Source organism: Aptenodytes forsteri, unplaced genomic scaffold (assembly GCF_000699145.1).
Source record: "Aptenodytes forsteri isolate BGI_AS27 unplaced genomic scaffold, ASM69914v1 Scaffold262, whole genome shotgun sequence".
Taxonomy (NCBI): Eukaryota; Metazoa; Chordata; class Aves; order Sphenisciformes; family Spheniscidae; genus Aptenodytes; species Aptenodytes forsteri.
The window spans coordinates 669,446-694,079 of NW_008795710.1; the positions used below are offsets into that span (position 1 = coordinate 669,446).

A 24,634-nucleotide genomic window follows, 5' to 3' on the forward strand; every position below is an offset into this window, starting at 1 on the left:
TTAATGCAAACCCACGCTGAAGTTTGCAGGTGGGTTTTATATACTACTAAGAAACCACAAAACAAAGCAAAACAGGAGAGTAGAAGTCCTATTTCTTTGTCACTTACAGGTCATCTTAAATGCCTTGTGAGTTGAAGATAACGCATTGCTTGATTCTACTCTTGATACTCCTTGTACTTCCCTCTTGCCTCTTCCCTCCATCTCTCCGTCCCTCAAGAAAACCTCAATCCAAATTCCCCCCAAAGTCAGGACGCAGGTTATTCTGTTAGGTGTGACTCCGGTAGGCTGTCCAGGCCGTTCTGCAGCACAGGAGCTACACTCGAGGGGAGAATACTCTATGTGGTGAAACCAGAAGGGAGTCAAAAGAATTTAAAATAGTTTGAAATATAAAACAATAATTTATTTTACTTCATTGTACTTGTTAACGTTTGTAGCTAATGATGATTTCATGAAACTGCTTTTATAATTCAATACATTCAAATCTATAAAGCAAACAGTTACTACCATGGCCTTTTCAAATTCCACAAACTGTCTTATATAAACAAATTAGCTGTACATGCACATTTTTTTCAACAGGTTGCAACATTTGCAAACATGCTTTAAAATCCTTTAAAGCTGCAGTATACTGTACTTTGCTTCAGGCTTTTCAGATGAAACCTATATACTGTCTTCAGAAACCCTAAAAAGAAAAATATTTAAATGTTGAGCATAACTCTAAAACTGCTGTTTGATAAATGTTAAATATTACAAGAGAATGACTCTAATTCTGAGTTTAAACCTTGAGCTAAATATTGATAAACAGCACTCTGTGTAGAAGTGAACAACAGCAAAATAATATCACAAAATATGGTTTCACAAAAAATACATGTGCAGTTGCTCTTGTGGGTTTTTTGCTTTTTTTTTTTTAGGTAAAGAAAAGCATGGGTACCTTTTAATATGAATATAGTTTAAGCAAATTACCTGTGTAAGTATGGTTAATACATTTCTGATACTTAAACACTTCATGTAAAAGGTAACAAGTAAAAAAAGTACAATCAGTATTCCAAAAAGCACTGCTAATATTGCCTTTGAAGGAGATGGGCAAGCTTCTTCCCCACTTCATAATGGAGATCCTGGCACCCACAGTTGTAGAGTTCAGTATTTGAACTATAAACTCGATGACTGTATCTTATATACAAAAATCTTGCCACATTGAACGAGGCATTGATTTCTACCCCAATGGTAGTGTTTTATGTACATAATTTAGCAATGGTGATTATACAGTAGTCACTGACAGGAAGGAATTGTACACCCGTGTGCCGTCTGGTGACTTTGTTCCATGGGTTAGCAGTTCTTGGATTGTCATCCAATTGTCAAATATTTTTTTATTTCTCTTCTTCATCATTTTTTTGTGGCTCAGTTCAATGATATTCATCTCTTTCTTTTCTTCTGCACCTTGCTGTTCCTTTAAGCAATCTAACCTGCTCTGCATCATAAACTCACGCCTCCTCCTCTGCTCCTTCGCTTTCACTAAATGCTGCTTCCGCTCTTCCTTGCTCCAGTAACGGCCCATCTTCATTTCACTTATGGCATCATCATCGGTAGTCATACCACTGCGCTCCTCCTTAATCTTTATGGCACGTTCTCTCAGCAGCCTGTCCCTGACCGGCCTCTTTGTAATGTAGCGGGTCCCATCGCTTCTGACCTTGACTTTCCACTCCATTCTCGGTTCACTCTGGCTTGAATTAAAGTCTTTGCACATACTCACCAGACTCATTTGGCTCTGTGCATACTCCACCGCTGACTTCTGTTGGATCAGCTGCATGTAGCTCTGATAGTGCTGTGCGTGGGCAGGAATATGAGCATGCTTATATGGAGAGTGATGGTACGGGGAGACGTAGGAGCCAGAAGGCTTTTGACCATGAGTAGGGCTTTTGCTTCCATCACTGGCTTTTCTCTCCTTGCTTTCCAGCTGCTTGCCAAGGTCAGGATCTTTAGCAGAGGCATGGCATTTATCAGTGCTGGATTCATGACTTTCTGAGCTAGCAAATAAATTCTTTTGGGAGACATTATATGCCACTGCCCCCTCATTACCTTGACAGTTAATGCCTTCTGCAGTTCTGCGCAGCGAATTGTCAGGGGAAATCTCCAGTGTGAGTGGTGTGCTTCGGCAGCTTTCGCCTGTGTTATATGCACTCGAGCTATCCTTGTCAGACTTCTCAGGGAGCTCCGTAATGTCTGAGAGCTCGTGCCTGCGAACATCGATGCTTGTGTTATAGTTGCGGAACCCGCTGTTATGTAGCATCCAGGGCTCCCGGTACTGATCTTTCAGCTGCTGCATTTTATGGGCTCTCACAATATTCAAGCACTCTAGCTCAATATTGCGCAGCTCCTCATTCAGCATCTCCAGCTCTCTGTCAACACTTTCTTGGTCGCTTTTGCTCATATCCAGCATGCTGTTATGATAATACAGACTGTAAGGGCTGGCAGACTTCACCTGGCACTTCAGTTCCAGCAGTTCCCGGAATCGTTCGCATTCGTCTACAGGGATGCCAAGGAAGTCGACGTCTGTGCAGTCGGCCGAGATAAATGATTCATTGCTGAACTGCATATCGCCACTTCCTAGAGTGTCATGACTGTATGTCAGCTTCTTCTGGCTCCCTAAAGTGTTGGAGGAGGTGGTGTGATCATCCGCGTTGTTTTCCTGCTCGGAGCTCTCATCGTTGCGAGTGCTGTCGTCTGTGCGCCCCACACCACTGTCCTTCTCGTGCTGGTTAGATAAAATAGTGGCTGTATCTGTGGTACCTCCATCTTCCTCATGCTTCTTCTAACAGCAAAAATGAAAAGACAGAAAGAGAAGTTATTGCAAGGACATATAAAATATTTCAGGGTGTTTATCTTTTCATAGTTTTCTTAATCTGTCACCTGTTACAATTTCTGCATCTTTGTCTCTTACTTGCATGGAAAGAATATTAACAAGAACTCATAGAAATGGTGACTGAAAACCCAGCATGCTGTGGATGACCTTTTCACAACTTGAGGTCTGCTTTTCAGTTATATAGCAACAATGGTAGAAGTCACATTTTCAAATTGTTTCTTCTCCCACCTAGGGTGCACAAAAGTATCTGGTTCTACTGCGGTGCCAAAGTGAGAATACGTCCCTTCAGAAAATGTGGCTCCCACAGAGGATGTAGAGTTATAGAAAACTTAGGGGAAAAAAACCCGCTAGACAAAAACTGAAAATCTATTCATGAACTTGTATGGTTGCATTAATCATGGCAGAACGACAGGGAATACAGGCCCAAATCTGTGGCCCTGCATAAACTTTGCTATGTAAAAACTTTTTCTTTGCCTTTCTTTCATATATCGACCTTATTTCAGTCATTTGCCCGAGTTCTCCATTCAGATTTTAAGGGTTCAGGAGGCAGGCTGTTTTCAGTATGTGCATGCATATCAAATAGGAAATTTTGTAAGTTAGGTCTCTGTCTGCTGTATCTATTATACACCTAGCTTGTACTTCCCTCAGTGACCACAGCCAGAATGGTGGATTTCTATTTCATTTTCTGTGATCGTGTTCTTGTAAGGGGCAAAATAAAAAAGGTAACATTTGGAAACATTTTGGTCCCCCAGATGAAGTTTGTGGATAGTCATGTAATATCTTGATTTTACAGAAAGTCCTTTTGCCTTGATCGTCATTCAAGACACTAAGTGTATTCAGTCAAGCTCAGTATTGGAATATTGAGTGCAATGTGAAGCTTTGACACCGTTGCACAACAGAATGGCAGTACCTGCTGAAGCATGCTGGCAGTAAATTGCATTGCCTGGTGGTGCTGTTCCTCTAACATGTCCATGTGCAAGTCATCCAGAAAATCATTTCTGTCATCATCCATCCATCCTTCATCCAGCTATGTGAAAAGGGAGGGAAAATCAAACCAAATGTTGTCAAAAGAATGAAGACTGACATAAATTATGTGCCTTCTTTGTGGAAAGTGATTGGGAAATCTTAGGAGATTCCTTCCTGTGACAGTGCCGCTGTGTCCTGGGAAGGAGCACGCATCTCCGTGTCCTAAGTGCAGGTATTGACTGTCCTACCTCCATCTCCAGCAGCATGGTTTTATTTCCAACAGCCCTTTATATATGAAACAAAACCAGCCTTTTCATCCATGGAAATACTAGTAAGAGTTGGCGCTGTTTTGGTTTGTGCACGACTTGATTAGGATGTATAAAAACACTCCAGAGCCCAACACTTGAACACATCACTTGCGAGGCAGCACCAAGGGCCAGAGGGAAAAATGCTTGCTAGGGGTCTGTAAGACTTTTTTACTCCCAGCCTCGCTTACCCCCAAGGGAAAGATCAGAAACATCTAGGCTAACAGGATAGCTGTGAGCCTGACCCTGTGTCTGCAGGTGCGTTGGCAAGGGTTGCTCTCGAGGAGCAGAGACAGATCAAACAATAGTACTCATGGCTGTTTGTTCAACATCTTTGTTGTGCTAATCCCTGCTCTACAAAGGGATCTGGTTCAACCTTTTAGTACAGCTGAGGATGCTTCTTGACAGTATTTAACTACATTAAGAGATGGTGTATAAAGGGCCAAATAACAGGTGTTTTAATGAATGAATAATCAATAGCTGTAGGAATTAGAGTTCAGTATGTTCTTTAAAGCTATGGCTTGAAACCATCCATAATACCTTGCACTGATGTTTGTAATAACATTGCAGCATATAAATCCCTGAACGTCTTATAAATTGAACTTTAATATAAAATATAGCTATAAGTACTGTGACTGCTGAATTCGATTATTTTAGACTGTATATATGTCCAGTCAAACTGTATAAGTATATATGGTTTTAGGTGGATTTGGTGGATTTAGGTAGGCTTAAAATTCTTCAAAAGATGCTAACGGCTTTCTACAAAACAGTAACTCTCTTAATTAAGACTCGAGAGGGGGGTTTTGTTGCTGCTACAGTACCTGAATTTCTGGTCTTGCAACAAGTAAGGAGATATTCTTGCTCTCTTCGCTGGTGAGAAGTGCCACAGCTTCTTCTCGGTTCTGTACCTCTATGCCATTGATCTTTAAAGAAAAGAGCAACAGAATGAAATCCTTTCATAGGGATACTTAAATGCTGCTGAGATGAGCTCTACAGAATTGCAATGGCTGGATAGATCCCAGCGCAGCACAGGCCAGGCACAGTCTCCATTCACATCTCCGACCATGTTGTTCAGGTAAGTGTTGGGCAAGTGTGTTGGTCTGGACACGTGAAGCTGTTCCATACTTCTCTGTGATGTGCAGAGCCTTGTTATGAGGACAGAAACTGGAGGAGGAGAGTTGGACAGGAGCAGAATCGTAACATCAGGTCTGGTGGGTGGAAAGGAACAGGAACATCCTTGTGTGGGACAGGTGAGGCTGTGGATGCTGCTCCCGGAGACTGAATGGGATGTGGACCTCTACTCGTGTTAGTGTCTGTGCAGAAGACAGACCACTTCTGACAAAGCCCCTATGGTGTAGGATTGTTGCACTCGGAAGACAACTCATTCGGGCACAGAGCAGTGGGTGTTCAGCCTGCTGAACTAACATCCCTGTGAATAAATAGGGCTGCCCGGAGAGATTCTGCAAAGAGGAATAATTACTCGGGCCAAAATAGAGGGTTTCTGTGGTAGGAGGAAGACTTAAAAGTGGGAGTGTATCAGAACATGTGCAGGGAACAGATGACATCTGCTGACAAAACGCTTAGCCTGCAGAGTAGGGCCAATACAGGGCTTTACCTGGCCAGGACTATCAAAATCTGACTGAGAATATGGCAGAGGAAAGGGAAATATCCTCAGAAAATTAAAAGGAAGCATATGAATACCAGTCTGAAGGGAATGATTTGTAAAAAATTATACTGAAATAAAGGCATTGTAGCAGATTAGTTTGTTAGCAGTCTTTCAACCATTTAAACACGTACCTGAATAATGCGATCCCCTTCTCGGAGTCGACCGTCTTTTGCAGCAATACTGTTGGGATCAATCTACAAAGTAAGAGAACTGTGAGTGCTTTGGAGGTTTGAGACCTCAGTATTTACTTCCTGTTGTAAACCCAGTATTGGTAATATGATTGATACTGTAAGCCAGTGTGTCTGTCATTGCTGCTATATCTGTGGTGGTTACGTCTCGCTTAGTGATTACAGGACTTTTCCTTGCTTATGTCAGACAAAGAGAAATGCAAATTAAAATGACCAAGTCAACACCAAAACATTTCTTCCTGAGATGTGTCTTCAGAGCATGTAGGCTTATCATATTTGCATGATATCAAGTTACCTCCATAATTTAACATTTTGCTTTACAACTCAGTTCTGAGTAGAACCAGTTTTTGCATACAGAACGGGAAGGATTATGTCTAAAGTGATGCATTTTAATGGAAGATTTTAGGTTTAGTTATGAGTTTCTTTCCCCAAACTGCTGCTCCTAATTTGAAATTGATCTGCATGATAAAAAGACTATGTATAAAATGCTACTTATTTCATGAAAGGAGGCAAAGAGAGACAAACGGGCCCCAAATCTTTGCAAATAAAAATGTGTGTGGGTGGCTTTTTTTTTTTTCATTTACATTGTTTCTGGAATAATTGAGAACAAAAATTAAAGCGGGAATATGTTAAAAATACTTTGAAAATCTGAAATTGAATGCTGAGACAGTGTTAGGGGAAAAATGAACGTTAAATGTTAATATAACAAAGTTTGACTTCAATGGATGCAGGATTTCACTCAGTTTGGAGAAAAGGAAAAATAATTAGATTTCTTCCAATTACTGCATTCTGGCTGTTTTTCCAACATGGTACAAACAGAAGACAAATGTCTTCAGTGCCCAACACTGCAGTTTAAAAGACAAATTGTACCTTATCAGCTCAATCTTACCTCACTCACATAAATACCCATGTCATCTTCATCATCCGTTCTGTAACATACAGTAAGACCAAGCTTTGCCGGGCTGTTCCCTCTATGTAAATCTACTTCCTGAGGTTTAAAAAAAAAAAAAAGAAAAAGGAAAAGAAAATACATTCAGTGAGACACTGGTGACTGATAGAAGCAATTTTTCAAATACAATGAAAATATTTTGCTTAAGTGATATAGTGGATCTCTTTTCATTTCACTTGTAGACGAGGTTAACTTACTGAGCAAAACGTGATTATACGCAGACAATCAATACCTGGGGCATTTTTGACCCTTCAATCAATATGAAGTAATTTTGAAAACGGACCTTTTATTGATCTTAAAGAAGAAAAATTGCCTATATTTCATCTAGTGGTAAGACTTCAAGTGCTAAAATACTTATGAAGTATGATTTCAATATTTGCCACAGCTGATATATATTTCCTTATAAGCAGGGAAATTTTCTGGCTTTTTAGAGAAAAATATAATACTCTATTACCTTAACTTGTGTAATTTTCATGAAATGATGTAATAAATTTCCCGAAAGCGTGACTGAAGATCAATATATTGTCAGCAAAGCATTCGGTATTGGTAATAGAAATATAATAAGCACTTCAATATCTTGTAAGGGTTTGGTTTCAGCAGGTCATGGTTTATCATTCTAGGGCTCTTTGGTGGTCTTATTAGTCTTGGAGACATTTAAGCCATCTTAAAAATGTATGTTCTTCCTCTATGCTTTTTTGCCACGAGGATTTCATGTGGGTTATTTTTTTTCCTACGTTTGTTGCTGCTCTGTGACACTGGTTGGTATAAAGGGTTGTAAAATCCACGGGGCTACCCACAAGCTGTGGGATGCTCCTGGCTGCTGCGCAGTCAGTGGGACCATCCATGTAGCATCTTTCAGCTCTGCCACCTTGATTCTGAGGGACGTCCCGGGAGCCTTAAGGACCCTGGGGAGCCTAACACGCTTAACCAGCTTATTGCGACCACTGTGTTGGTCCTGAGGATGCTGCCGTAGGGAGGAAGGATCTTTCTTCATAGGTCAGAGGTGTAATAGCAACCGTAGTTGTGTTTTTTACTTCCCTTAGAAGAGTGCTTGGAGGTGAGCGAGGCTTTGAAAGGTCCCACTTCGCTGCAGCTAACGCCAGGCAGGATGGAGGAGGCGGCTATGGGGCTCGAGCCCCACTGCTGCGAAGGGAAAGAGTGGGACCAGGCAGAGAAAGACGGCACGGCCCATGCGGGATCCAAGGGCTGTCCCAGCCCAAGGGCAGACCCCGAACCGCGCGCTTGTGCTTGGACACATCTGTTCCAGTGGAAAAGTCCTGATAACACGACTCGTTATTTCTGAACGTCTCTCTGTTTTGACCTGCGCTGTGCCATTTGTAAGGGGCAAGACAATAAAACAAGCTGATATGAATAATTTATTGGCATGTCTAGATGACAGCTGCCAAGATCAGCAATCTCATGTTATTTACTTGTAAACATGTGTAATTTTTTTTTTTAAAAGAAAAGTAGCTGTAAATGTCAGTGACATTTCAGATGGTATTTTTAAATGGTTTCAATCAATAGTATCCATGGTGAACTGCTGCTCTTTTTCTCCCTCTTTTGTTACGTAAAAGTTTTGAACACAATGCTTTAATAGTGGCGGGTTTTTTTCAGATTTCTAAAGCTTTTGGGGCTTTCTAGAGAGGAGATGGAAATTCTTCAGAAGAAAAGACGAGACAAAGTGGATTCGATTCTGTTCTCATTTGATCCTTGGGGATGCCGCTGCAATGCGTTTATTCTGCATTTAATCATGGTGTGAACCGGGGATGAGGTGGGAATTTGTGCATTGGGCCTAATTCAGGCCTAGAATGATTCCTGTATTTCCTGCATACTTTAACAAAAAGATTTCATGTCTTGAGGAAAGTTTTTATATAGTTTACTCATTTGACAATGTGGCAATGAAATAGTGGCAAGAAACTACTGCTGTAGCTTATCATACTGTTTGTCATACTGGTAAATGAAAAATATATATAATGCTAAAAAAAATCCCCACAAAACAAACAAACAAAAAAGCATGGTGATTTTGGCCATTATTTAAATAGGTCCTATGTAACAATAAACACTTGCCAGCACCTTTTGGAGTGGAAGGAGAGGAGGGAGCAAGCTATTAGTTTCATTCTTACCTGCTGCATGTTTTGAATAGCAATAGGTGTTTTTCCAACGTAATATAACTATGAAGTGTATTATTATAATTAAAAAATAAGGATGGGTTTAGGTTTAAAACGCACCATCCAAGAAATCACCTGTGATATACTAGAAGGTAATAAATCATCTTTTAAATTAAACATTATATATTTTAAAAGGAAAACAGATATACATTGTTTAAAAACACGCTCTCAAATAAAGCACCAAAAGGCTAAAGCAAAAAAAAGTTCTTAGAGCAGGTGTTTAGAATCTGAATTTTTATGAGTAATTAGTTGACAGACTTACCCTTGGGTACAATCCCTCTAGTCCTTCATAGGAAAAGAGTAAGTGGGTTTGATGCTACCCAAATATGATAATTTTGTGTACTTAAAGATAGGAACAGCTGCTTTCTTGTGGGTCTTTGCATCAATAAAGTTTTAATATAATCATAAAGGTTTGAAATATTTGAGAGAGAAAAGTGTGCAATTCCAGCTGGAGTTGAAGAACTAACTCCAGAGTCTTCAAAGCAAAGATTATTTCCCATGCTCAGAGTAGAGTCTGTGTAATGCACAGATGCATGTAAAGGAAAAAAAAGAACAGAAAATTGGTACCTCCAAGTACAGGTAATTATGGTAGCTTGTGTAATTGTACCAGGAATTAATTAAACTCTAGGAATTCATATGTACCTAGAGAACTTTGAAGGTGTAAGTTCACGTGCTTGCAATGCCACCGGACTTGCCGTTTCTTACTCCTCTGCCTTCAGCATTGCACTTCTGGAGAGCCTAGGGGCCCGATCCTGCGAGCCCGCAGTGTTCTGCGCTCCCGCTGCAGATGGCAGCCGCTGCGTGCACAGCAGCAGCTGGACTGCTTCCAGAGACCCTGCTAGACGCGTGCTCTTTCAGATTAGTCTGGTGTACTGCGTGGTCTTGAGATGAAAGAATATTTAGTGCTCAACTGGGGCTTGGATACTCTTGTCATGAACTCTGTATAAAATCATATGAAATGTATCAGCCACCTACGCTGCAGAAGGGAGACATTGAAGTATTCAACACCTGGCCTAGATCTGCAGAAATTAGTTAGCAGACAATGGTGGTATGCACAGAGTGTGGTAATGTCGAGGCTGTGTTAATATGATGTAAAAATTTCATCTAAGATACAACTTTTACACACACAGATAACTAAAATCTGCTTCTTTAGATCAAGTAAAAGTGACATTTCGAGAGATGTTCAAGGGAAGTTTTTGTATGCTATTTCAAAACAGAGTCTGCACAAGAGAACCGTCTGAAAGATTATTGGCTCCGTATCAAACGTAGAGCCAAGGAGGGCTCAAAGAGCTAGTTACCAAAATCCATATGGCATTTGTAGCAAGATATGAAGAAATGAACATGCACTATGACATTACACCTGCCACTGCTCATAATAATGAATTAGGAGTAAGTGATAATAGTAAATTAACCTCTATAAGCTCAAAAGATCCTTCATTTTCAACAGATTATTGAATTATTGCACTGCTGATTTAAAATTATGACCTGCCTGCAAATTTATAAAAATCAAAGTCCTTTCTCTAACAAGACAGAAATGAGCAGTAGAAATCTGAAATGAGAGGACAACGATGGGTAAAAAAAATTCAGATGTTCAGAAAGCATTACCCAAAGCTTGCATGATAAGTACTCTGTCCTTTTGTGCCTCTCTGTAAAAAGCGGTGGGTTTTTTTTTTCTGTACTGACTTCTGACATAACTGACCAGCAGGGCCCAGTATTTTGCTATTCCGTTAATAGCTTTCACCCAGAAAAGAATGTCAGGGAAATAAATATAAAGAACTATTTCCTTTTATACTGTGTGAGGCTGCCTCACTACCTTTTGGCAACTGACCCTGGTACAGCAGGAGGAAAAAAAAAAATCTTGTTCTTGCTGTCTTGAAGCTAAAGAAGGTGATCTTTACATTTGTCTTTTCACATAAATGTGGCTTTCAACATAGGTAAAAAGCAAAAACCCCACCCCTTTTCAGAGAAGAAAATTTTATAAGACAGGTTTTCTTTCCAAGATTCTTTGCCCTAGAGAACAAGTAAAAATCTACCTGGAGGTTTCTGTGCCAGCCCAGCTCTACGGTGGTAATTCTTTGATGGACCACAGAGACTGGACTAGCTTAAGTCATCAGTGGTGCCGGGGAAGGCTGAAGAAAAGTGCTTCTCACCCTGATGAAAAGGGGTTTAGGGTAACTTGAAGGATGCCCAGGCTCTTTGCCAAGCAGATGGCCAGTGGTCCACGATTAATACCTTTCTCATGCAGTAAGAGGTGTTAAGGCCAGGTTGAAGTCCTCCAGAGAGCTAAGGGCGGACAACCTTTCAGTATTAGCTTGTCAGCAAGTTGAAATGTTTTACCACATTTGGATTTGTTCCAAACAAAGAATATACAAATACTTGTCTTTAGAAAGTACAGTTGTGAGGCTGAAGGGAAGGTACTGCTTTTTAAACCTTTACATTTTCAATCACTGCTGGAGCAGGACTGCTAGGGCTGAAGTCTTTTGTATTCAGAGACATACTAATGCCTTGAGAAGCTCCTGATCAGCGCAACTCCCTGCAGAGCAGGAGTTTTCCACTGAGAAGAAATATATTCACATAAAAGATGCTTTCAAATGCTTTACAACCAGGATGGAATAAAAATTGCAGAGCGCCTGCGATGAAGCCTACTGATTCTCATGTTCCAATAGTTACTTCTCGCCTCCTCCCCTCCCTTGCAAATAGGTTATTGGAGAAATGGAAGAAAACTCTCAACCAAAGTAGGAAAGTAGAATAAAGGGGAGAGCTCGAAACCCTGGTACTCAGCTTTTATTTATGGTTTCCTAAAAGCACTGAAGTATTAATTTCAAATTTTGAAGCATGGATTTGGGTGCTCAGTGTGTTCATTATTTGCTGATCAGATGTTGTGGTTTTGTGTCGTGAACACTCTGCGAGCTGTGTGCTGGGATGGCAAAAAGCTATGTGAATGAATCTGTTGTCCTTCTTCGGTCTTTTGAAGTGAAGAATTCGCTTCTGTCCAAGATTGAGTTGAGAGTATCAGAAGGAGATTTCTTAGCAGTTAGCTAACATTTCGTGTAATTTTTAATCTCCAAGCTATACTTAGTCTCAACTAGCCATTCAGCTGAGTTCAGTTCTGTTCTCTACTCAGAAATAAAATGAGACCTACGTACAAGTTGCATATAGAAAAGGGTAAAGACAGAAAGTCAGATATGAGAGAACAAGCCCTCTTCATGTAGAATGTTCTTCTTTGTAATCTGAGAAAATTAACACACTGAAAAAGCCCTCACTTGGGCTGCGTGTCTGACAGTTGGACAGACTTGTTTGAATCAACATATTAATGCATAACGCTGCTGGGGAATCCTGGAGTGACATTATTCTTCCTTTATGAACCTGAAATGACTTCTGGCTGGGCCTCTGTGAAGAATGTATTTCCTTTTAATTTATAATAATATAGTAGTTCAGGATTTAGTCCCTCTTTCCTTGTGGCATGTAAACTTCAAAAGAAAAGAAATGGTATTTATTTATTTTTGTAGTAGGGAATATATGGCAGTTACCTCTGAGTCATCAATTTTAAGATAAATGTTGAGAGATAAAACTGAGAACACAATTTTGGCGTCTTGGCAATACTGCCAGCATAAATTCCTTCCTATGGATATTTACATTAGAAGCTTGTTGTGAACTTGGGTATTTCACTGTTTTTTGTCTTGTTTACTTGTTACAAATCACTAACCAGTCAGTTATAGACCATAAAAGTTTAGATGAGGAGCTTGAGATTTAAATTCAAAGCACATTTTATGGACATAGAAGCCCAGAAGGCTGACTTGATGGCTTTCTTACTTCAGACATTCCCGCTGCAGTCAATGAAACAGTGCCTTTGTGGTCTTTTAAAACGTATCTATCAAAAGGCAAACAAAAAAGCAACTAGCCAGTTGAGTCCCTGTTAGCACTTTGACCTTACCATTGATCATAGTCTCTACGATTTGAACAAGAATCTTTAGTGGTTTTTAAGAAATACTATTAGGCTACAGAGACTTTTCTAATGTTCATCTCCCTGTGTTACCGAGCTGATCACCTTTTGCCATCAAGCACTATATCAATGTCAAAATTATTAATGTTGTGATTTAAGGCATATTAACGTCTGGCTACTGAAGTGCATGTGTTTAAACTGTTTTCAGCTCAACTGGTTGACCTTCTAATGGAAGCAATATAATTTATCCACAATATTAGATTTCCTAAAAGATAGATTTTTGAAAAGACACTGGCAGAAAATACTAATTTGTTCTATGTTTTCCCTTAAGACGGAAATCTATATTGTATTTGTTTTTATTTAAGAAAAAAAAAAGGCACTTGTTTGAAAAGCGAGGCCTTGAAGTCTGCTAAACAGCATTTGTTTTACTGGCACTTTGATTTTATCCTGACTTTGATTTGCGTTTGTATACAGAGATGAATTACTACCAGATCTGCAGAATTTGAGAACAGCTTGCAAATTTTTTATGGGGTTTTAGTCCTTGATCCTGCAAACACTTTTATAGACGGGAACAATTTTGTGCTCATAGAACGACTGAACTCTGCTCCCATTGAAGCTGTTGATAATTCTACCACTGATTTAAACACAGCTACAGACAGGTCAGCATTGCTGCTTGGACAAATAAGCGTTAGCAGGACCAGGATCTAAGAAATCAGAAGTGCAAGCAAGCTAAGAGTAAACTATTCACCTACTGATAATCTCGAATGGATTAGCTGGGTCAGACATCGCTGGCAGTATTTAGTAGTATTGAGATATTTTACTGCTATTTATTACAAATAATTAAAAACACTTCAGTGGGTCAGTACTGCTTAAGTGTCTTGCAGAACTAAGGCCCACAATTTATGTGCTGTAATCGGAATGGTTGGGAGCAGGTTATTAAAATTAAGAATGAGAATACTGAAGATGAACTTCTGATGGGGTATACAAGTAATGAAACCAAAAGTGATTTTTAAAGATTTGGCAGGAAAATGGACTTGCATACCTTTGTGACTGGTTCAACTTTTATTATCTATAATTTTATATGTATACACATGTAACTTTTCAGGAACGAAAAAGGGAGGAACAGCTTAGTATAGTGGCATATCTATTCTGGTCTTGTCTTGTAAACTTAAAATACTTCTAAATTATATGATCAAGAACATCTGTTTCTCAGCTGGGGAATATTTAAGGGAAACTCATACATTTTTACTGTGACTACATGGAACAGGTCCTGCCACTCAGCAAACTTGCCAAGTCTTTCAGATTTTCAGATAGTCTAAATCAGCATAGTTATACAGAATTTAATTAATGGAATCAATGACTTCATTATTTATGTTAATTTGTTAGCTGAAGATCTGGCTCATCAGTCCATGGCACAGAGTTAAATACACTGTTAAAGGTATCAGTAAGGTTTGCAACCTGCAAAGTAACTAATAAGCAATGTTATTACAAGTAACTGCTTTGAAATGTCTTTTCACTTTATATACAATATAAAGACCATGATATGCACATGTTAAACTTTCAGTAAATGAAATAGTTACTAAAGACAGACTAAGTACCTCTAATTCCAACTCATCTCGGTCCATTTCCTGATGAATTCCTCCCATGTAGTCATTTGGGTCATAGTATTCATGCACTGATGGATGGCTGGAAAAAAAAAAGGTGTATTTTAGGACAGCACTCAGTACTCTAGTTAGCATATTAATCCATTCCAAGCTTATAGCAAGTCATTGTGAACATTGATGGACGAACAAACCAAGAAGTTGCACGTGGTTAATTATATGGACTATACCATTTACACCAATAAATGTATTAAACAAAAATTACATGTATTATAAGAGGAATCTAAGACATTTGGCAGCTGATGATGAATGAGAGACTTGTAAGGAGTCTTAGTATTTATTAATGATTTTTCTCCAACTGTAAAGCTGACTTGGGGAAAAAATACACAGAGAGAATAGCGGCAAAGTAGGGTAAGGGGTACTAGGTGACAGCTAAGTGGGCAGATATTTGCCAGGATTCAGGATGAGAGGGAATACTAGATTATTTACTTTATAAGCTCTGGTTATTTGCAGACGTGCAAGTAAAATCATTCTTGCCTGATTGGTATTTTTACTTTGCCTTAAAGACCCAAAATTGTATCAGATTGCTAAGTATTATAAAAATAATTTGCCACCCAACTATTTGGATCAACAGCATTCTATTGATTGATTTGAATGCAACAGGCTGTGCATAATGATTTAAATACTATTTAAATACACACCGCTCTTCACATGGCCATTCACTATTGGCATGCTGGTTTTTACAACTTGAGCTCTCCGACAGTTTCACTGTCTATACTTTGGAAGTTGTAAGCAGTGTAATGCTCTTGTGATGGCTTTTTTCTATGCTGGAATTTTATTTCTGCAATGAAAGTAAACTCCCTTTAATTCTCTGTTAACTGCAGACATGTTTCTTTGTTAAGTGTGAGGCTATTTACGTAACAGCATCTGCTAATTGGCTGAGATACCCAAGTTGTTATACGCAGGCTGGATTAATTTGAATGGGATTTGGAGAAGTTACAGGAAGCATTAGGAAAAAATGACTCTGCACATGCTGGGTGACAGCACACTTGAATAGCTAACTGGCTGCCCTTGTACGTAGGGATAGCCGTGAGGCAGGCTATGTGGTTAAGACCAACATCTACAGCTCAAAGTAAGGCCACTGATGACGCTAGCGGTTGGAATCTATGTCTAACGACTAAGGGGCAATAGGAAGTTACTTGATAGGACTGAGCTGGTATTATGCAGGCATGTTGCAATCTAAATGGTTCATTATAAATTAATCTTTGCCGTTTTCCTCGTGTATTTGGTTTTGCAGTTGGGAAGTCGCAGGTATTGAAATCCCTCTTGCAATTGTGTTTGGGGGGTACGCAGTGTAGGTGCTCTAGGAATAAGTGTGTCCTCTCCACAGGGCTCTAAGCCCTGCTGCTTGTTCACCGCAAACAAGCTCAAAGCTAGCCTTTTGTCAAACGTTTCCACTAAAACATGCAGCTGTGCTTGAATTTTCAATGGGCTGGGAATACATGGCCGTGCAGTAATAGCTGATGGAACCATCTTTCAAGCAATCAGCACCGAGAGTCGTGAAAGGAGCAGACATTGCACACAGAAGTCCAGTTCCTGGCTGAATGTGTGAATGTTAACATGCTGTGAAAGTCACTTAGGAGCAGTACAGGATCAGGTGCCTGTTGTAGTCAAACTCTTTCCCAGGAGCGCTGACAGGGATGTTCGGAGAGGTGCGCCGGGGTGTGTTTGTGTGCCGATGTTCACAGCTCAGGCTCTCTGTGGGGTTCCCCTTCCAGAGCTGTACTGCACAGCCAGGACATGTGCACACTAGCGCTGCCTCTCACCGTGTACAGGATCATCTCAAAACCAGGTATTGCTGTGGATTGACCAGATCACGGTCTCTCATACACAGCAACTGAGACGTTCAGAATCCTTTCTATTACTTTTTCCCTTGTGGAGATGCGTGGCAAGATGACAGGCAATTTGCATGGGTTCCTTGGGGAGCCGTTTTCCTCTTGTACAGCGTGTGAGGGCGTGGTGTGTGTGTGCCAGGAGATAATTGTCATTTTTATTTGTAAGTACAAAAGCATCAAACTACCATTAACAATAATTAAAGTTTGATTCTAAAACATCCGTGACAGCACTGGTAAGTAATTTTAGTCCTAGAAAATAATTTATTTGAGTAACGTTGCTGCAGGGTTATAATAAAGTAATTAATACACTGGAACAGAATGTAGCAGCTCTTAGCATTACACAATTTATGGCAGCCATAAAAAACAAAGTTAAAACATAAGCAACCCAAAGAGGCAGTGAGAGGAATTACAAGAAGCAATAACTTTATCCATCAAATGCCAGCGAAAAATGAGCTTTATGAGGCCATGTTGTGACTCAGTGGCATTACTCATGTGAGTAATGGCTTGCTAGTGTGTAGAAAAATGAAAATGTTTTGAGTTATGGCTAATGGTGTATGAATCCTGGCCACTTCTGGGAGTACAGGTTCACCAGCAAGTAAAGATGAGTTTGTGAACTACTTCTAACACGCTACATTAAGGAATGCAAGGATTTTCAAGGGCTTCACAAACTGTTACTTACTCTTCAGGTAGGAGGTATGGGTCTAGCACAGAGACGGGTGGAGTAGGTGAGCCCATCTTGCTTAGAGCCATGATGTGTTCAAAAGTGATATCTGTCTGTGTGCCCACATCTACCAGCTGAGAGTCGTGAGGAGTGAAGACCTTGGTGCGTGGAGTTCTTCTCAGGACCTGCACCACAATGGGCTCCTTGGCCGTTTTGAATGCTTCCACTGCCTGCTCGTGTGTCGCTTTAGATAAATCCTTCCCATTGACCTGCGGGAAGAAAGCAAGCAAAGCAATGAGAGAAACAGTCAGAAAGTGGAGGACATCTTTGTTGGTTTTGGCTGTTAATTTAAAAGACTCAGCTTCTATCTAAAGGTATATACAGCAAGTATCTAGGAACTATTTATGCAATGTTATGCATCTAATTTTCCCCATTCACTACAGTAACTTTACAAATCCTGTGCTCTGCTTTTTATTTTGATAGTTAGATTTTACTGGGCTCGCTCTTTGAGCTGAACTACAAACCAGCATCCCATTTGTTTCTTGCAGATTAGAAATCCCTCAGCCCTTGTTCAAACAGAACAAGTTATTGATTCTCCTGTAATTTCTCTAGTTTTTGTTTGTTTGTTTTTTAATCTTTTAACCTTTTTGCTGAACAGAACTACTGGGACAAGATCTGAAATTACAAAACTATGTATTTGTGTCTGATTAACAATTTTTCAGATGAAACACGATGGTGGTACCCAGTCCACTGCAATAAAAAACTGCATTTTAGGGATGGGCATGGATATCATACTGGGATAGTGAATGGAAATAATAAGGAAAAAACAATCATGGGCTTTTTTTCCAAATAACTTTTTGTCTGTGTAGCTTGGTCATTTCCCATGCCCAGATCTCACCGCCATTTATCTCCTGGTTGAGTGAATACTTATACATAACAGAACACCTTTACTAAACGTGACTGAGAGACCCCACCGAGAACTACCATTACTAGACATGCCAGGCCATGGAAGGTGGGGGTCTGAGGAGAGAATTTGAACACAGAGCCCTCCTTTCTCAAAGGAGTAGTGAAGCTCCTGTTCACAGCAGCCAAACCAAGATGAGGCATTCAATTTTAGTACAAGGTTTACAGTTTCAAATCTTGGGCAAGCAGAGGTGTCCTTCCTGATCCAGAGAGAGGTCTTGAGCACTTCCAGCCCACTCTGGCTTTGCGTTTCACTCATGCTTAGCTTCCTTCCTCACATGGTTTCTAATGAATTCTTCCATAAGTATCTAAGTCTACCCAGGGGCTGTGAAAGAGATGAGGTTGTATTTCTCAGAATTTTTATGAAGCTGCAAAACCATAATTCTCGTTTTGAGTTTTGGTTTGTGAGAAATTTTAATGTTTCTGCGTGTCTCTGCCTGGATTGTAATTTTAAGGGAGCTAAACACAATGAACAGTGTGGGATGAACTGAAAAAAGGCAACTGTGGTGAAAAGACTGAATGCGTGCCCGCTTCCTGCTGTTTCCAGCCCAAGATGGAGATTTCTTGTGAAATTTGGCCTGTTTATTGAGACGACTGCAAATCCAAAAGATCTGTGGGCTCATATGCAAAGAACTGTGTTACAGACATGGTGGGAACCACTGGTAACTCCATCAAGTTTTTATCCTCTTTTAACCTGCAAACTGTTGGAATTTTAATACAGATGAAAAGAAACAATTAAAGAGAAGCTGCCCAGAGCAATGTGTTAGTGAAAGCTGTATAATGAAATTACAGTCCTAAAGTATCATGCTATTGTATAATTGTTATCACGTTCTTTGGACTGGTGGGGCAAGTGTTGGCTGACATGTAGAGATAAACTGCAGTTCGAGATTTGAAGATGCTACTAGCACTGACAGTGAGGACCCTCTATCGCAGCAGTCCTTCTCACCAAGGAGCATACTTTGTTTATGTATTTTCTTTATGAATGATGTTTTACACTGTACTCTTTCCAATCAGACAGCTATTCGCTTGATAAACTGCATTACTGCATCCGTAATCAGAGGTATGAGTTGCACAGTGGAAACTGTTGCCTTCTGCATGAAAGTGTATGGAAGAGTAGCATATTTTTTCTAAGGCATAAAAATAATGAATTGCCTTGATTTGGACATAAATGCAATAGTGTCTAGCCTCAGGTATTAGTGGTGGCTACTACTTTGTCATTTAATCATTTTTGTACATGTCTGAAATGTATATGAATGTGGTGACTCTGCCACATTAGCTTCTTGAATGTGATTGAAAACTCTAAAATATACATCTGGATTCTGATATCTCTGCTTATATCAGATAGCACTTAGTTCACACTGTGCTATACCATGTTTAGTCCCATTAAAGTAAGTGGGGCAACTGAACAGGTAACATTACTCAGCACAGTAACTGAATTTAGCCCATACTTAACGTATTGCCCGCAGCAAAAAGCTGGGTGATAATAAAGAGGGTTAACTCAAGTGCAGAATCGATTGAAAAGGCTAAATTCCTGCTGAATTACCTTGTGCACATAACACTTATTACGCTGTCATCTTTGGTTTATCTTAGAGAGGCGATGACACCAGGTTTTTTGTGAAGCCAGCTGAGAATGGAAGGTGTTAGCATTACATTTACGTTACACAAACACTTGTATTGACCACAATTGCTCACAGTAATGCATAGCATGTAAAGTTTGGCCTGGTCAAATTAAATATCATTAACTCGCCCAATTGAGCAGATTACTTTAAAACAATTTGTACAGCTGTAAAATTAAGTTCAGTGTAATGTTTTCTCTGGAAAAAGGAAATGCTGATTATGGTTCGAGTTTTATTATTTGCTGCAAATTAAATGTTGCACATTTTACTGTGCGCATCCTAATTTTTTTTTTTGTACAACTAAATCCAACAAGCAATCTAAATTGCAGCGAGTCTAATGGTTTTCAGAAATGTGCTCAGAATAACTCTTGAGCAGGAAACTCTTCATGTGAGCTGCTTTCTACATCTTTATGCTAAAAACTGGTAAAACCATGCAAAGGATAGCTTTCCAGTTTATTCCCCAATACTGTAATGAACTTGGGTTACAGTTTAGTACAGGCCTGCATTTTACTTTAGGTTCCTTAGGACATTTTATTTCTGCAGATCTGTGCACTGGCATCCCTTTTGTGCTTTCATATTTTTTTTTTAATACAAATAATCATAACTTCAAAGTCAGGTTGATATCATGCAGGGAACAGGCGGTAGCTGGACTGTATCATAAATTGTTACTACAGGAATTATTTCCAAGTAGTATCCCGACTATGTTTTTCTACAAGCTGGTAACGCAGGAATAAAGTGCTGCATAGCAAGGCAGAAGGACGTGAGACCAGATCTTAGAATTTGGGAGAAGAGACAGCTAAACTTTAACCCAAAACCTCTCCTCCTGCAAAGGGGACCTTCTGGAGAAAAGCTTTGTGACTTTCTGGCATTTGGCTTTTGGTTGGGACTCAGCATTCCGTAGGCTTGCCTACTGCAGGCTGTGAGGCTGCCGCTGCCGGGGTCCCTCTCCGGCAGCAGGCACCACAGAACGTGCTCATCTTGCTCTGCTTCATTTGGTACAAGGGTAGCCCCAACAGAGGGGCTAGAGAAGACCTGGGGGCAGGGACATTAAAAGTGCTGTAAGTAATGGCATCAGGGCTGCTCTGCTAGAACCTTTCATCTTGTATTGCTGGATCCAAGTCAGAATTGAGCATTTCACTGGGTATTTGTATTCAACAACCTCCACTCGGGACATTTCAGAATACTAGGTTTCTGCAGAGCATGGTAAATAAATAACTCTAAAAGGGGATTTGTATTTGATGTATATACAATTTTATATCATGGGTTTGATAAGATGGCAATGATTATAGTGAAATGAAAGCATAACTCACGGTACCGTTGTTGTTATGGGTTTCGTAATGCACTGCTAAAATATGGTCAGGGATTTTGTCTTTAGAAGTTAATAATTCTATGAAATATGGCAGCACCCACATCATATTAGGCAAACAATTCTCCGGACAGTAGCCGTTCACGTGATGAATGGTTCCAGGTTCAGTCTGTGGATTTCTTACAAGAGACTGATTCCTGAACTCAACCTGGGTGGAATCCTTTTAGCTCTGCAGGTTTCTGTTTGGATCGGCAGTCTTGGCCAATGTGGTGGACTGCTGCCCTATTAGATGTGTTCAGAACTGCGCTAACAAAATAAGTGTTAACGGGTTGCACAGAGCTATCACTGTTAACCATTTAGATTCTGAATGTGGAATGGTGGAAAAATATGCAATGATGCAAAAACATGCTTTAAAGTGATTTACAGCAGGGAAATTACACTGTCTGAACCTGGGCCCTTAAAAACCTGCGGTAACTGCCACATTATGTGGTAAATACCGAGCAGCGAATAGTTTGTATTTACTTCTTTTTACTATTTCCCATCCCAACACATCAATATCATTTTCCGTTGAAGGGACACGAGGATGGGAATGCGACAGTATTTGGCTAATGAAAACTAGTAATTCTCAAGTCTGCTTGTGTATAACAGTGCTAAATTGCTTTTTTGTCTAGAAAAAGTAGCAGGTATTGGTTTTTTTAGTAGCACAAAAATGATGCAGAAGAAAAACATAGTGGGATGACCTCAGTGGCCTGATTTCTGGTATCCGTGTAGAATTAGTACTTGTGGCTCATATTGAGTCCTTCTGAAACTTCAGCAAATAGATGATATTGTTTAAGATGTTTAGTTTCTATCTGGAAAATTTGTCACAATTGACAAACAATTATTCCCAGGGCTTAAAAGCCAATAAATATATCTGTACAACCTCACTTTGTTTTAAAAAAAAAAAAAAAAAAAAAAAAAAAAGTGGCTCTATAATAGTAGACTTTATGGACTGCTGAATTGTGCTCAGCAAAATTCTTCCTTATAAATAGTTACATCTGAAATAACACAGAAGAAAAAAAATTCCATGCATATGAATGCTTCAGAAGACTGCCAAAACCTACAAATATGCATAATTTCTGTAGAACCTTACATGCCATGTGGCAGAGACAATGGGATCTTTCATGGCAAAAAAGATGGATAAATTAACTTGTCTGAAATGTTGAAATGCTTAGCTTTTGGACCTTCTTTGCATTGGAAATATATTGAATATGGAGAAGGCTGTAGTTAGACTGACATGGATGTAGTTAAACTGAACTGAATGGACCTTGATGAAATTTGTGGTGGAGCCAGATAGTAGCCTTAGCAACTGCGTGAGACACAGAGATAAATACTCTGAATTAAGACCATACAGTAAATAAGGAAGGGATGCTTGATTTTTTTTTAAAATATAAATTATGTAATGATTATGAAATAGAATAGTATTTATAGTATATACTGCATGTTATATTCTTTTGCACAAAAGTAGGCTGCAGAGAGCACGCTACCTAAAATCTACATTGTAAAGGCAGCAAGAAATCTATAGATAAACGTGGCATAATCCTGTCTGGGAGGTCGGTGTCTCCTGAAGTTTTCTTTTAATACTTGGAATGAAAATAAAATAGTCGCTTGAGCTTGATTTGATGCTCACTAAAGTCAGTGGGGAGTTTTGCCTTTGCAATGCCTTAGTTCAGGCTCTGACCGAAACAGAGATGAGTACAAGAGCAAAGCAAGATGTTACGAAGCCAAGAATGCCATCAGCATTCAATTGGCATGGCCAAACTCTGATAATGGAAAGGAAAAGGAAAATGCTGTCATGGTCAATTAAGGTAAAACGTGATGTATACTTGTAATTCAGAAAAAGAGATGATTCAACAAGGTATAACAGGGGAGGGCATGATACAAATCCAAACGGAGGGTCCCACCAAACAAATAAATGGAAAGGATGCCCTAAACTCTCATTTCAATCTTGGGGCTTTCATTAATTCCTATTTCCAAGAAGTAAATGGTGAGAAAAATAAACAGGAATTAATGAAAAAAAAAAAGATGGCAATCTATGCTGTATCTGGCTGAAAAAGGAAGCAACAGATGAACTTCACTGTTGAACCCTAAACATCAGGTGAAACTGCTGAAGAACAGCTCATGACAATTAGGAGCTGTGAAAGGAGATATACAATGTGACTATACTTCAAGATCAAACTTCTAAGAGCTGTGAAAAAGGCTGGAAAAGTTTGAGTGCTACCTTGGAGTAAAAGAGTAAAAACAGGCAGTAGGATCTTGCTGAGTGTAGCCTTGGTAAGACCCAAGGGCATTCTTGAGACTGTTTTCAAATTGTTCTTGCTTTGGTAACTACTTATTAAGTAGCTTGTCAGCTGCAACATTCTATGAACCTGCAGCATCTAAAGTTGGATGCATATATATTAGAGTATAGGATGCTACAGTACACGTGGCCACTAGAGTAGAGTACAGGATGCTACAGTACACGTGGCCACTAGAGAAGGAGAAAGAATGAATCAGTGATGGGCGAATCAACAAGAAGAAAAGGGAGAAAAATAGGAAAAAAACCCTCATGTCTTTTTAGGCTTGTGAAGAATTTGCACTACCTAGCTAAGACATGGCTTTCCATATAATTTTACGGTGCTGCAAGTGTGTAAGGTGTTAGATATACAACGGCTTCTTCCTCTGTCAGAGCTGTGCGAGGCGTTTGGCATCCCTCCTGTTGAAATCTCCTTCCTCCTCTATTAATTCTGGATACGTATCACAGTGAAATACCTTTTGTGAAGACAGATTTTCTCACATTTATACCATACATACGTGCTTCTACTCTAACAATTATTCTACTGAGAGGTGTGGTATCCTCCAGCAATTCCTGAGCCAACTGCCACTGTTTAGATGCTAATTCCAGGCCAAAGCTTCCTGAGGTCTGGAGGCTGGGAACCCTCCAGCCTTCACACTGCGAGGACAAGGCTGGACCTCCTGAGCAAGTCAACAGGAGTTGCAGCCATGACTGAGATGACAGAATTGTACTCTGTTACTAGAAAACATGTTCTTATTTTTGTTTGAGGTATGAGGAAGATATTTTGATAAGACTGTACACAGTTGTGCTATCACATAAATGTCATTTTATCAGTAGCTGCCATTTAATTATTTAGCAAGGTAAGTTATTTACATGTTTTATTTTTCTGGGTAGGTAGAGAAGACTAACTAATTGCCACTTTGTTGATGGCAGACATAAGTTGGGAGCTTTCAGGTATATCAAAATGTGCTGCTTGTTTACATAGACAAAATTTCCTCCTGGTTACCACCAATTCTTATTTTCTTTTCCCTCTGATATGCTGCCTATGGAAAACCCGGTACTTGTTCTTTCTCTTTTCCTGTGATAGCAGAATTTACACACCTGGCTTATTTACACACGAAAGATGTTCCTCAAACTGATTCCCAGTTTCCCACTTGCAGTCAGAAGAGGGGGGGGGGGGGGGGGAGGGGGCGCCAAAAGGGGGGGGGGGGGGGGGGGGGGGGGGGGGGAAGAGGA

General features: G+C 39.8%; 1 protein-coding gene across 1 annotated transcript in view; it reads right to left on the bottom strand.

Moving 5' to 3' along the window:
* Positions 1-204: 204 nt before the first annotated feature.
* Positions 205-24,634, bottom strand: part of PDZRN3 (PDZ domain containing ring finger 3) — a 34,183-nt gene continuing 9,753 nt past the window's right edge. The window contains exons 2-8 of the mRNA XM_009283370.2: positions 17,218-17,468; positions 14,641-14,728; positions 6,872-6,970; positions 5,926-5,988; positions 4,950-5,051; positions 3,768-3,884; positions 205-2,806 (exon numbers count right to left, since the gene is read on the bottom strand). Of these exons, the coding sequence (XP_009281645.1) occupies positions 1,256-2,806; positions 3,768-3,884; positions 4,950-5,051; positions 5,926-5,988; positions 6,872-6,970; positions 14,641-14,728; positions 17,218-17,468 (2,271 nt within the window). The 3' untranslated portion in view covers positions 205-1,255. The remainder of the gene's footprint in view (positions 2,807-3,767; positions 3,885-4,949; positions 5,052-5,925; positions 5,989-6,871; positions 6,971-14,640; positions 14,729-17,217; positions 17,469-24,634) is intronic.